At 43.4% G+C, this 14,974-nt stretch overlaps 1 protein-coding gene across 2 annotated transcripts in view; it reads right to left on the minus strand.

Moving 5' to 3' along the window:
- LOC147032179 (potassium channel subfamily K member 2-like) overlaps positions 1–14,974 on the minus strand; it is a 70,730-nt gene that overhangs the window by 43,770 nt on the left and 11,986 nt on the right. For both annotated transcript variants that reach the window (XR_015055067.1, XM_085869546.1), the window contains exons 4-5: positions 4,497–4,683; positions 4,106–4,248 (exon numbers count right to left, since the gene is read on the minus strand). Coding sequence is in view for 1 of the 2 variants with exons in the window: in XM_085869546.1 (XP_085725672.1) it covers positions 4,106–4,248; positions 4,497–4,683 (330 nt within the window). In the remaining variant the exon portion in view is untranslated. The remainder of the gene's footprint in view (positions 1–4,105; positions 4,249–4,496; positions 4,684–14,974) is intronic.

Here is a 14,974-nt window from a genome sequence, read left to right on the forward strand (position 1 = left end):
AGAGCTTTCTTTGGGGAGCGTAATTTAGAATCCAAATTATACTCCCCAATGAAAGCTCTTTGATGGAGAAAGAAAAACGATTCAATTAATTTATTTAGTACATTACATTTCGCGGGGCCAGCCAATGTTGATTGGCAGGAAATCTCGTGATAAGTGATGCTGATCAAGGGTTCTTTGGATAAAATGGTGGTTTCTAAGAAAGCAAAGTTTGATGTTCACTCACTTCGACCCTCTTAGAGAGAGGAATACGGATTTGTTCAACATAAAGCGTTGTGAGAGCGTTGTTTGCCGCACATCAAATATTCAATGACATTTTCAGGCAAAGCATGAGAAATGCTTCAAGGATGAGGTGGACAAGGCCAAATATACCTAGTTTACAGCTAGGTCAAGATTCAAACCCAGGCTAGATAACTCAAAAGCAAATGAAAACTGTTTTTATCAAATACAAAAGAAAAAAAAAATCACTATTAGGCAACCATTTTGTTCATGGATTCACAGCACCTGGCTGCTTCCAACATGTCTGGGGGAGCAGCTATGCTTCTGATGTAGAGTCTGCTATCCACCCTTCTCCTCTCTCCTCAAATAGATCAGAATAGCCAACCAGTAGCTCGGCTAGGTGATACATATGCAAGACAGAGATGACAAGTAAGTAATGTGAATTAGATGTAGCTCAGATGTCATAGTAACTTTCCTATCCATTAGATTACGTGAACAGTACTGTGTGTTAAGATGCAGGTTCTAAATCACTACTGCTTATTGAACACAAACTTCAACAATACTGATAGAAACGTTTCATGTGTCAACTTTTGGGCATCAAAAAAGTTTAAATAAACTGATCATATTTTTCTGCTGCATCAATCTTTAGTCATCAAATGCATGCTAATATCTTTTTTTTTTCTTCTCCTCTTTTTCTTATTCTTCTGCCGCAGTCATTCCCATAATCTTGTGGGGTTAGCGGGAGAAATTTTTTGACCCAAGTCTTTCATGAACCAGCTGGACAGGTCTGACATTTGATTAAGTAGTTAAGGCAGGAATTTGGAATTTGTTCAGGGTGCCGGTGATAGCCTACTCTGCATGAAAGACATCTTGGGCCAGATTTTGTCCAGGGCCCAAACTCGAGGGGGCCCATGAAAAACATACGATACATTTATTTATTGATAAAGCTAGTATTATTTATTCCCTTGTTGAGTCAAAAGTGGCAAAGCTAGCTAGGTAAGTGGTATATGGGGTCACATCTGCTATGTAAGGCTGGTAATTCGACTTTCCCCATCCAGTTTTTCATAAATTTGCGTTAAAGTTCCGTTAAAATCACTTTATATCAATTCGACATCACTTTATTAAGCTCTAACTGATAATTACCTCCAGCCACGGAAGGTGGACGGAGGTTATGTTTTCACCCCCTCTCTGTTTGTTTGTGAACAAAATAACTCAAAAATCTGCGGACAGATTGGGACAAAATTTGGAGGAGGGCTTGGGTATGCAACGAGGACGAGGACGAATTTTTCAAGTGATTTTTCACCATTGGGTGATGGGGCTAAAACGATATAGAACACAATATCTCAAAAAGTTGTGAACACATTCGGACAAAACTTGGTGGGCAGGTTGGGGATGTAAGAAGGAAGAATTGATTCAGTTTTAGTGAAGATCTGAATCCGGATCCGAGAATTTTTAGTGATTTTTCACCATTGAGATGATCGAGCTAAAACGATATATAGCATGATATCTGAAAATGGTATGGACGTATTCGGACGAAACTTGGTGCATGAGTTGGTTAAGTGACAAGAACAAGCCAATATGATTTTGATTCAGGTCCAAATCCATATCCAGCACATCAGTGGGATACAAAACGTAAACTAATCGGCTTGGTGGAGGTATGCTCTCCACCGAGTGCCCTTCTAGTTTCAAATATTTGAACTTTTAATTTATCTCCAGTTTTTTTTTTAATGTTGCAGTGAAATGTTTATAGAACTCTTCATGGTAATGCTTTTTAAAAAAAAAAAATTCTCTTCCCACTACATTTCAAGGGGGGCTCAACTACTCGAATGTCCAGGGGCTGTTAAACTGAAATCCAGCTCTGAAGACACCATGGAATCTTTAACGTCCACCAACTAAGACCGGCAGACGGGACACCAGCTTAACGTCCATCTGAGGAATGGCACACACACTGACGAATCAACCAACCTGTGAAACACCAGCATGACCGTTTATAGCTGGGCCAAGATTCAAACCCAGGCTCGACAGCTTAAAGGTGAGTATGTGTACCTGTAGGCCATCCTGTCAGCGGTAAATGCATGTTAATATCAATTAGGTATAATGGATAGCTTCGGGTGAAATATCACCCCAAGTTTGTGGATTTAGTGGGTATTAGAATTTGGATTCTCGGCTTTTGGAAGCTGAAGGCACCTCAGGAGATCGAGCATTTTTGCTATGAGATTGTTGGTAAAGTCCCAGCGAGCCCACTATTGATGCATGGTAACATGTAAATAGGAAAGAAAAAGGCGGAAAACCCAGTAATTTTTCACCTAAAAGGGTTTTTTTTTAAAACAATGGTTCTTTTGATGCTGCTCCCAGTAAGCAGCATTTTGGGAGATCAACCAGTGATAGGAATATATATTTTTGATATTTCGAGTCGCATTATGAACTCTTCCCTGAATCTCTGCACATCTTTATCGCAGCTGTCCATCATTTGACTCAGACTGCAATTAAATTTTATTCTCTGGAAATCGAGTTAACATACCCCAGTATGAAGCATAGCATGTGTTCTTGGACTGAACTACATTATAATTATTAGCAAGGGTTCCAACAATCGATTTTTAAAAAAATATCTGATATCACTATGGGCAATACAATTAAAACAATATTTTTTAGTATGATGATTATGAGCTCTGGCAACTGTGGAAGAGGGGCACCGCATCAGAAACATCACTACATTCCAGTACCAATGCAACCAATAAATCTGTAAGTGAATTCCTATCAGACAGATGGATAAATGGACAGAGGATAGACATATAGGAAGTAAATGTTACAGTGATTGAAACCATTCAACCTTTGAGGAAGTCCCCAAACTTTGCATATCTTTCAACTGCCCAACTAACATGATTTGGATCTCTCGCAATGAACTGAAGCAGAAGGTCTGTTCCTCTCACATCAGAAACAGGTCGATATGAGGGCCTCTGTTATTTTTCATCACCTCTCCTCCAGTCTTCCTCCATCTGCTCTCAAAACCCTTCGCAGCTCCTCCCAGACGGACATGTTCTTCCAATAAACTCTGCCTGGTTACACTCCCAAAATCCAGGCTAATTGCCAACCACCCTTTTGTTCCTATTTTTCCTGTTTGTGGGACTGCCTTCCTGAGACTGTTGAATTCCATTCCTTCCTCCAAGGCTTCAAGCATGCAGTACACTCCCATGACATGGTATCTCCCACCCATACCCATCATCTTTTTTACTCCCATTAACCCGACCTAATCCAACTTCTTCTTTTCAAATTACTGTGTTTCCTCCCCTCCTCTCTCCACTGTATTCCTGTTCATTCATATTCAAACCCTTGCTCATCGTGGTATGAATGAACGCATAAAAAACAAGAATGGCACTCGGTAGAGCGCAAACCTCCCCCAGGCTGAACAGTTTACATGTTGTTTCCCACTGATGGCCCGGATCTGGATCCGTACCTTAACAAATATCTAATCAGCGTGTTCTTGTCACCGAACAGACTCATCCATCTAGTTTTGTCACAATCTGTCCAAAACGTTTTGAGATGTTGTGCGATACAAAGTTTTTGGCGCTATTTCTCAATGGCAAAGAATCACTTGAAAAATAATTATTGGATACAGATCCGGATCTTGACAAAAATCGAATCAATTTGTTCTCATCACACGCACAACCTGCCCACCAAATTTCGTCCGGATCCATCAACAACTTTTTGAGATATCCTGCTCACAGACAAACAGACAGGGGTGAAAACGTAACCCTCGTCCACCAGTGGCGAAGGTGAAACATGAAAACCTGAAATAATTAATAAATTAGCACTCAAGTGCAATGCTATTAATTTAGTGGATTCTTTATTTTACACATTTCTTTCAAAGATAATGTACTTGGCCACATACCTCTTGACGAGTCCTTTCTGAAATAACTATCAGCCAGTGTCCAATCATAGTGAGGATTGCAGCAAAGTACGCCATTCCCAGGAGAATCCAAAACCATACGAGTGGCTTGTACCACTGAGGATATGAAACCTCACTGTTGTGCCCTATCAAATGCACAAGTTGAAAAATGGTCACAAATGCGTTAATTTTGCAAAGACATGTTTAATCACAGAGCAAAATAAGCTACTCTATGACTCCGTACAATCTGGTGATAGTAAAAATGATAACGTCACTAACTAGGGAAACATTGTGTGATATATTGTTGTGTTCGATGCACAGTAACAGCATTTGCATACCAGATCACGTGACCGGTCATTTGGCTTTAATTTTGCAAGAACAAGTCGAGAAATACCAGCCACATAGTCGCCAAAACCAATTGTAGTAAGAGTGATGATGACGAAGTAAATAGACTCCAGTGTCGTCCATTCTTCAGTCTTCATGAACACCACAGTAGGTAGTACCAAGAAGATGAGGAGGCCGATGAGAATGAACAGCACTGCAGATATGATGCGGATCTTGGTGGGGCTCACGTTCCATCTCTGTTTGCGAAGAGCATTATAAGAATCACTTATTTGCTTCAGGCTTGGTAAACGGGGAAAATAACACCACCCCCCCTCCCCTCCACATCCTCGCCACCCCTGCCTACCTCCACCCAGACCCCCTAACCTTGCACATTTATATCCATGGAATATATCCATGGAAGCACCACAATATGAATAAAATTATATTTGTGGAAGCAACACAAGTTGAAGAATTGCAAGTTGGCTAAATCGTAAACTGGTGAGTAGGTCACAAAGGATCATAAATCACAAGTTAGTCCCTTATCAGCTCTCACCGAAGAAATTATCCCTCGGCAGCTCACGAGGAATTTAGCCAACTCGGATTTCTTCAACTTGTTGGTGGCCAGGATTTCTAATCAATTATAAGGTGGCTGGGATTTATTTAGCTCGAAGAGCAAGGGGTTAATTATAAAGATCCTAGCCACCCAGGGATAATTTATGAGATGAGAGCAGGTTGGTTGTTCCCTCTAATTAGGAGTGAGAGACATGATGGGTCATGATTCACTTACCTTGGCAGTGATATTCATGTCTCTGCTGGCTGTGAGCCAGAGGTCAATATATGTCTGGGTCGTGCATGGGGAGTCATGGATTCACTAGATCATGGGGTGTGGCACTGCCGGTACCTGTGCGGGAGGACGAAAGTCCGAGTCTTCAGGTCCTTGGTGCTTCTTGCTCTTCGAATGTGAGACTTGGACTCTGACCAGGGATCTGAGACGTTGACTTAATTCCTTTGGTACCATGCCTCTTTGGAGAATCCTTAGCGATCGCTGGTCGGACTTTGTGTCCAACGAGCGGTTGCTGAGAGAGACTCAAATGAGATTTGTAACCTGCATAGTCTGTGAGCATCAGCTGCGACTGACTGTATGGACATGTGGCTCATTTTCCTGACGCTGATCCTGCTCACCAGATTCTCTCAGTGAGGGAGCCTCGTGAGTGAAGCAGGCCAATGGGCCGACCACGTGCCCCGTGGTTACAGCAGGTTGATCAGCATCTCAAGGAGATGGGGATGGGCCAGGCATCTGCCTGGGGGATGGCCAGATGGAGGCCCGTGGAATACCAGGGGAAAATGTACTCAGCGGCGTACTGCTCCGGCGCATGCTCCCATACCTGACCTGACCTGACCATTTTTATAGCCCCATTGTATCTTTCAGGGTCTCCTCCACTACTTTTAGGTGACTGTTCAGGAAAATGTCATAGATATTGAGAATTAAGCATTCAACAATTGAGTGGAGACATGAACAGCACATTTTCACGATTTTCCTGTTTTTTTTGAAAAAAAACGGAAAGGTTTTGACCCTGTGGTAACTTCAAACCTGTTTAGAATAAAATTACCTTTTTTTTTTAATACTGTCAGTGATGTGTAGTTGGGATACAATTTAAGTTTTGGAGCATTTCTGTTGAGTAAATATCTTTTTGTGGGTGTTTAGTATAAATATACCAAAAAATATATATAATTTGGGGGTCATATGACCTTTGACCCCTGGCTAACTCTAATTTAGCAGGAGTCCAAAATATTTTCGATTGTAAAGCCAATGTCATAAGCTTCAAATTATGGTATCATTTTCCAGTGTAACTCATAAAATTGTGAAAATATGAGATATTTTGAAGAACGCATCTTTTGTTTCATTATTGTTTGAAATCACGCATTTCAGGGAAAAGGGTTGATCGATGCCCTTTTTGGAAGAATCTCAGCCGGCTTCCACCCTGGTCAAATGCAGGACCCCGTGTCCTAACAAACTATGGTGAATGCCAGCTTGTAACAACAAAATGTTTTTTTTTAATGTCATTTCATGGTTTCGCCCCTGTAATAAAGCCCTGCTTGAGAGAATGCCACATAGTTATTTGGGTGGACCGCTGTTTAGGTTAACAGACCGCTGTCTCGATCGCTGAGGCCGATCTTTAGAAGGTCTGTGGAGCGTATCTGCTCAAAATCCTTATAACTGTCACTTTGGTCATGTTACAATGAAAGGAAAATATATAGGGAGGGCATGGCGATTGTAAAAATGACAGGTCCAAAGATATCTCTGACTTTGCATAGCAGTAAACTCCCATAATGCAACTGTCTAATTTTTTTCTTCCCAACTTGACATTGTGGTTGGAGTCAGGCAAACTGTTCAACCAATGGGTGGAATGGAATGTTAGACTCCACACACACACACACACACACACACACACACACACACACACACACACACACACACACACACACACACACACACACACACACACACACACACACACACACACACACACACACACACACACACACACACACACACACCTCTGATGGCTTCCACGTAAACATAATTGCTGTGTTGTTTAAATATTTTTTTTTGCTTTGTTTGCTGCCTTTTAAGCTGTATGTAACATATTTGTCCAAGTTGCTCCATTAGCTTTAGAATATTGCGTGGGTGATACCTGTTTTTCTGCCTTGACTTGCTCCGAGTTGTCAATTGTATGACTTATTGCTGTCTAATAAATCAAATTTTACTGTTCATTATTTAATAGCTGTGGAATATTCACCTTTCATTTATTTACTAACTTGTCCGTCTTTATGTTTTCTTGCTTTCTTTCCAAAAATGTCGGAGGACTAATTTTACTTGTAATTAGCTGACATTATTGCTTTTAAATGGGCTGGTAGGATAGCCTGGATGTGTCCACCCTTGCCTCTGAGCTGTCTAGTCTGGTTTTGAATCTGGACCCACCTATCAACTGTCATCCGGGCCGGAGTTTCGCAGGAAGGTGTGTGCCCTCCATCAGATAGACCTGTATGCCAGCACTGGTCGTTGGTGGAGAGTTATCATCAGCACCCTAAGCAAATTGCAAATTCCTTTCCCAACTGCCTGCGAGGAAGGTGATGTCAAACCACCCAGCATAACTCAGAGAGACAAATTTTGCAGCACCACTTTCTGACAAGAGTAAAGAAAGCATCGATGATAAAGATGATTATTTGTAATTATCTGACTTTTATTAGTCTCGCAAAGTGGAGGGATGTTGGGGAGAAAGAGCGCAAGGTCGTGCTTACAGGGGGAAATACAGTGTCTCGAGAAAGTCTACACCCCCTTTCAAAATTTCCACCTTTTGTTGTCTTATCGCCTGGAATTAAATTGCGTTAAATCAGACTTTTTCCACCTTTAGTTACACATCGTAACCCACAACTTCCAAGTGAAAAACAAATTCTACAAATTTCAGAAAATTTATTAAAAATATAAAACTGGAATGGCTTGGTTGGATAAGTGTCCACCTTCCTGAGTTGGTGGAAGCACCTTTGACAGTAATTACAGCTGCGAGTCTGTTGGGATTGGTCTCTACCAACTTTGCACACCTTGATTGGGCAATATTTGCCCATTCTTCCAAACACAACTGTTCAAGCTCAGTCAAGTTGCATGGGGAGCGTTGATGGACAGCAATCTTCAAGTCATGCCACAGATTTTCAATTGGATTTACAGTACGTCGGGGCTTTGACTGGGCCACTCAAGGACATTTATATTTTTGTTCCTTAGCCACTCCAGTGTAGCTTGGCTGTGTGCTTCGGGTCATTGTTCATGCTGAAATGGAAACTTCTGTCCCAATTTTAGCTTTCTTGCAGAAGGCACTAGGTTTTCCTCCAGGATTTTTCTGTATTTTGCTCCATCAATTTTCCCTTCTATCCTGACAAGTACCCCAGTCCCAGCTGATGAGAAACATTCCCATAACATGATGCTGCCACTAACATGTTTCATAGCCAGGACGGTGTTCTTTGGGTGATGTGCTGTGTAGGTTTTGCACCAAACGTAACGGTTTGTGTTTAGGCCAAAAAGTTCCATTTTGGTTTTGTCAGACCACAAAACTTTATGCCACATGGTTTCAGAATCTCTGGAGTGATATTTGCAACCTTCAAGTGGGACTCAAGGTGGGATTTTTTGAGTAATGGCTTCCTTCTTGCCACCCTACCATGCCCATGCAGGCCAAACCTGTGGAATGCTTGGGATATCGTTGCCACATGTACACAGTGATCAGTCTTTGCCAGAAAGGCCTGGAGCTATTTCAAAGTTTCCATTGGTCTCTAGGTGGCCTCTCTGATCAGTCTCCTCCTTGCTTGGTCATCCAGTTTGGAGTGACGGCCTGATCGAGGCAGGGTCTTGGTGGTACCATACGCCTTCCACTTCTTAATGATTGTCTTGACAGTGCTCCAAGGGATATTCAAGGCCTTTGAAATATTTTATACCCAGTCCCTGATCTGTGTCTTTGCACAACTTTAGTCCGGACATCTTTTGAAAGCTTCTTGGTGTCAATGGTTGAGTCTATGATGTGAAATGCACTAACCAGCAGAGGAAACCTACAGGAACAGCTGATTTTTCTCTGAAATAATCAGAATCACTACAAATTAACATAGGTGGAGGCAAATTAACTTAGTGCGTGATTTTAAAGATGATTGGTTACACCTGAGCTAATTTGCAGTTGTTATTACAAGGGGGGTGGACACTTTTCCAACCAAGATATTCTAGTTTGGTATTTTTAATGAATTTTATGAAATTTGTAGAATTTGTTTTTCATTTGGAAGTTGTGGGTTATGATGTGTAAATAAAGCTGGAAAAAGTCTAATTTAAATCAATTTAATTCCATGATATAAAGCAACAAAAGGTGAAAAATTTGAAAGGGGGTACGTAGATTTTCTATCGGCCCTGTACATCGTTAGTGTTTAAATGAATATTTCGTGGTGATGAAGTGATTATAAGTCAACATTAAGTTATTTTTTCGAACTCCCAGCCACTGCCTGTTTTCCTGCAGTGAGAGGAAGGCAAGAAGGAGGATCCTGGTTGTACATAAATGAAGCGAGAACTGGTGAATTCGTTATATCTCAATACAATTCATCAACAGTTTATATCCAGTTTTAATGAGTGCTTTTATTAAATCTCTCTGCGTGGCCGTGTCTCACAGTGCTTTATCTTATATATTATTTCCGAGTTTGTGGTTTCGTGTCGCGCTATCTTCGACTTTGTTCTCCGCTCGAGTAACGTGGTATTCGGCTTACATTATCTCAAAGACCATATGAGGTGCATGGTACAAAAAAAGTAAATAAAATGGTTCTGAAACAGTGAAATCGTATTCACTTACTGCATTAAAGTAAAATTACTACTGATACTCTGCATCAGTTCCTTTCTCAAACACACCCACCCCAACATGTCGCGCAGAGTGCGGGTTATGCTTGTTCACAATTATTCTACAATGGTCCAATGCTCTTTTCCCAGTGGCTTATTTTGACTGCCTGAGGTTTGAGGTAACTACAGCATTATACAGGACTTGCTGAGACGGGCAGGGTTTTCCATTGTCCTTTCTGACATCACAGACATGTCTCCTTGGGGTATTCCTTACCTCACCATCTACCATTCCTGGAGCATTCAATTTGAGTTTATAGTTTGCCATCAATTCAAACTGCCAGGACAGGTAAACTGCCTTGGGGATCGATAAAATGCCAACCTATCTTATGTTTCAGGTGACTAATATCTCTATCTCTATCTCTATCTCTATCTCTCTCTCCTATTTGGTCATTCCCTTTCTTGTTGCATTCACTTTTGGCCTGATGTCATTGTGTGGTTTACCCTCTGTTACCTCACTCTTCCATGAGCTTAAAACTTGTATGAAAAATAAAAAAACAAGATCACATTTTCCTTCGACAATTTATGTACATTCATTTTGTTTAAATATACTCATCGTGAAGGTCACCTACTCTTGGGGTCTTTAACGTCTGCCAACCAATGCCTGCAGATGGGACGTCTGTTTAACCCTTTTGAGGACCACAAGCATCTTGAAAGTAATTTCCAGACACAAGTTCAATTTTATTATTTCCGTATTTTTCCGGTGTATAAAACGCGGATGTGTGTTCACCACACCCCTGTTTTTCACACTCAAAATAAATGTATATATTGATCATTTTATTTTCTGATCTAGATCTAAATACGTTTGTACATTAACTTTGTACGGAACAAAGTGACGGAGGTATCCACATGCTTACTCCCATGTCCACTTAATTTCGTCTAACAGTCTTATTGTCATTTTCAAGAAATGTAAGAGAGAGGAGAGGATACCAAGAAGTTTTTCTTTTTCTTTCTTATTTTTTTAATTTTATCAAGAGGATTTAAATTTTGTTATGAGAAAAAGGAAGAAAAAGGATTCATACCGGTATCATACATATTTATTTTGGATTTGTGGCCTTAGAAGGGCCGTTTGGGTTTGATGAAACTTTTCACCTAAACCCAAAGAAATCCTCATCAATGCTTTCTTCATCAAAGACAGCACGTAACTCCTTGTCCGAATCAGGGTAGAGCAAGTCCCCGTCACTGTCCGCATTGCTGTCACCGTCATTTGCAGCCTCCTCCTCCTCCCAAATGATGTCCTCTGCTGTGCTGTCCATGTTGTTGGAGATGCAGCATTTCAGAAAGGATGTAGCCCATCCTTGAACAGCTTGTTGATGACACATCGAGGGGCTGCAGGAGCGATATCATCCCACCTGGGATGATGACGAGATTGGTGTTGGTCTGACGGAGCAGAGCTTTGGTGTCATCGGGAGAGACGGGAGAGACCATCCAGCCTTATTCTCCAAACCGTGTGCACCCAGTCCTCAACCAATCCCTCATCTATCCACCCCTTCTGCTGCACACAAACAATGAAACCAGCTGGAAACTTGTCTTTGAGCATTGTCTTCCTCTTCAACATGACAAATGTGATGGAGCAAGAACCACTCACTCAGGTTGGCGGAGCACGAGCCACTCGCTCAGGGTAAAGGAGCACAAACCACACGCTCATGATGATTCAGCACGAACCAATCGCTCAGGGTGATGGAGCACAAACCAATCGCTCAGGGTGATGGAGCACAAACCAATCGCTCAGGGTGATGGAGCACGAACCAATCACTCAGGGTGATGGAGCACGAACCAATCGCTCAGGGTGATGGAGCACGAACCAATCATTCAGGGTGATGGAGCACGAACCACTCGTTCAGGCTGATGGAGCGCAAACCACTCGCTCAGGCTGATGGAGCACGAACCACTCGCTCAGGGTTACGGAGGACGAGCCACTCGCTCAGGGTGACGGAGCACGAACCACTCACTCAGGGTGATGGAGCATGCACCACTCGCTGAGGATGACTGAGCACAAACCACTCACTCTGAATGACGTGGCACAGCGAAAGTGTCCACCGTGAGTGAACGATCCGCTCAGAATGACAGCGCGATACCGCTATCGACAATGGGCACTCGGCAAGTGGCGTAAGCACTCGTGCCAACACTCCAATTGAATGGGTGATAATGAGCGGTTGGCCAGGCTGTCGCTACATTCCTTGTAGGATCTCTAACTTTAAAGCCGGTCTTCACCATGCACGCAGCAGTTAATGAAATAAAATGAATTTGTTAAAATAATGACTTTATCCACAAGAGTTGCTGCTTAATGCAGAACATTCCTGGAGACATCACAAAGTTCACTCGCCCGTGAAATAAACATTGCAGAAAATCCACCATCTTGACTGCTTGACTGTGCAAGTGTCACGTGGTGCATCAATTTGGGGTGTGCGCAAACGTTATCACTTTTTTTTAATGCCCATTTTTCACCAGATTTGCTTTGATTCCCTGTAGAGCACCTCGTGAAACCTCTGAAAAGATAAACACAGATCTGGCAGACACTATGGAATGACAGTCCCTCTGGGGACAGGGCGTGAGGTGAAGCAGTGACTGCATGAAATCTTCGAGCTGGTTAATTTTGGCACGTTCCTAAATCTTTTTTTCACTCAATATATTTCTCCAACCAGGAGAAAAAGATAACTTCAATGCTTTGGAAACATCACATATTTCATGTTTATGTATGGAGAAGAAGGGAACATAGCCTTTATTGCTTAAAATATTCGCTATATCGGTTAATATAAGTTATAAGACTCGTTATTTCTTTAAATTATCAGATTTCACAACAGATTTCGACACTTATTTAGTCCGGATGATATCTGATCCTCAAAACCAAAATAATATTTCGATGATATTTTTGCGAATTTGCGCCCGCCGGCGTGCGAACGGCCACGTAACTCGAATCGCGGCATATCGCCCACCGGACGGACAATTCTGTCGTGACCCTCTCGGACCAACGCCAGGAGCTAGTTACGGGTGGGCCTTTCGACCTCACCACGATCGTGCCAATCGGCCACCCGCGTAGGATAGGGTTGTTTGCCAATCTCGACCTACCTAAGTACCCATGCGGATGGTAAACCAGGCGATCGTACCTCGCCGTAGGTCGACTCCGGACACGAGCTGCTTGGGCGGCCCGTTCCGTACTATCGGGATAACCGAGCAGTGTTATTGTCGACCTCGACGGTTCAGATTATTTACCAGGTGTTTGCACCCACTACGAACTCTTTATGTGAAGCAGGATGGAGATTCAATTAGAGAAAAGACGAAGCGAAAGGGGAAAACAGTTCACACAATGCACATTTATTTCCCGGCACACGGAAAGCACGTATATACAGCCATACAGTCAAAATGCACATAAAGCAACCAAAACAATAAAAGCAACAACGACGCAGAGTTAATACCGACTAGGTGCACACATGGCAACACATACAGTTTTACTTCGCAGACGGCGCCAACGCACATTTACACAAAAGCAAAGGAAAGAAGCCACCCTCATAGACAAGGAGGCAGACAGGCCTGTCAGCCAAATGTGCGCGGGACCTAGAGGAGCGGCCAGGTCCGCGAGACCGGGGGGGGGGGGTCCTACCCGCGTCCTTGTGACGCGTTAGTGGGCGAGCCGCAAATGTGGCCGCGCGGCTGTGCCCCGACTCCGTGCTCCTTGGCGGGTTTCGTTGGCACCACGTGTGGGGGGGTGGGAACGGGGCCCCCTTTGCACTATCTCAGCCTAGGGGAAAGGGAGATTGTTGATGCCCTGGGGGAGGGGAGTGGCTGGCTGGCTTGGGTCCCGCGACGAGACGAGCGATCCCCCACACCGTAACCTCTTCGCCGACCGCCGTCCTTCTCGCCTCGGACCCGAGCTCCCTTGCCTGCAGTTCCACTGCGCGCACTCGCCTCAACTTCACCAACGCAACGCAATGTGTCCCCAACAGCCACTTCTCGACGACCCTCTTCAGGCAACTCCAGAACTCAACTCTCCTGCAACTCTTCTCAGTTCCGCACTCTCCTCACCCGACCGACTCGACTCTCCCCCTCTTTTCGCCTTGCACTCGCCTTTTTATAGGCGGGCAGGAGAAGCCAGTATGCAAATATACGGATCAGAATGACCTCGGGGGCGGAGCCACGCTCGCCCATTGGTCAGAGGAAACGGGGGCGTGAACCTCCCCTGATCCTAGAATTTGCATATATCGACTTCACACACACGTGCCTGGAGGCGGGGCCAAGCCGCCCCGCATTCGCTAATTGGACGGAGAAAAAGTGGGCGTGTTGCATTTTTGATCTGAATTTTCCCTCGGAAAGGCCGCTATTCGCACTCGTGGCTCGTTGTGCTCGGCACCAAACGCTGAACGGGCCCGAGACAGCCTGACGTTCAGTATTCACAGGTGGTGCGGGAATGGCCGTAGAAGGAGAGAGGTGAAGGTGGTGGAGGGTTTTCGGTGGTGGTTTGATGGTTATGGTGCCGTTTGGGAATGGCAGTGATGCGATGATGTGGGAGCGTAGATGGTGGCGGTGGTGTGGTTGTTGTGTGATGGCGGTTGAGACGTGGTTGGTTCAAAATAAAGATAGAACAGAAAAAATGGCTAACTCAAACCGTCGCAGCCCGGATGAATCACATAAATTCCCTCTATACAACGGGTTTGGGCTAACTACACATGTACTTAGAGATATCTCACCTACGGGCTCTTCATGGTGTAATGCGAATCTCCACAGCTGTAACAATATACTTTAGTTAGTCCGTGAGAGTAGATCGTAGAAAATCATATCAAACTCGCATGAAATTGCTCCAAGCTCCTAATTTGAAAATGATAGTACTTACAAAAGCGATGTTTACAACGATTCGTAGCTATGATGAACAGGCATTCGATAATATGAGTGAGGAAAGTGAAAAAAAACTTTATCGTTAAGAATTCGTTCTGGCCTGTTCCAAGTCAAGGTATGGTTGAGCAGGCCAAAAAACATGGCGGCTTCATATCCCAGCGAGGTTGCCTAAGATACGTTTCAAGACCACATCGGGAGTGGTGACCGAGGATGTGCCTGAAAAAGGATATAATTAAATGAAGCCATGAATTAACTTCAAAAGTGGTGTTTTAATTAACCCAAACACAATTTTCACTCATGCA

This window comes from Eptatretus burgeri, chromosome 2, assembly GCF_056783735.1.
Source record: "Eptatretus burgeri isolate ZD-2024b chromosome 2, Ebu_testis_v1, whole genome shotgun sequence".
NCBI classification, from domain to species: Eukaryota; Metazoa; Chordata; class Myxini; order Myxiniformes; family Myxinidae; genus Eptatretus; species Eptatretus burgeri.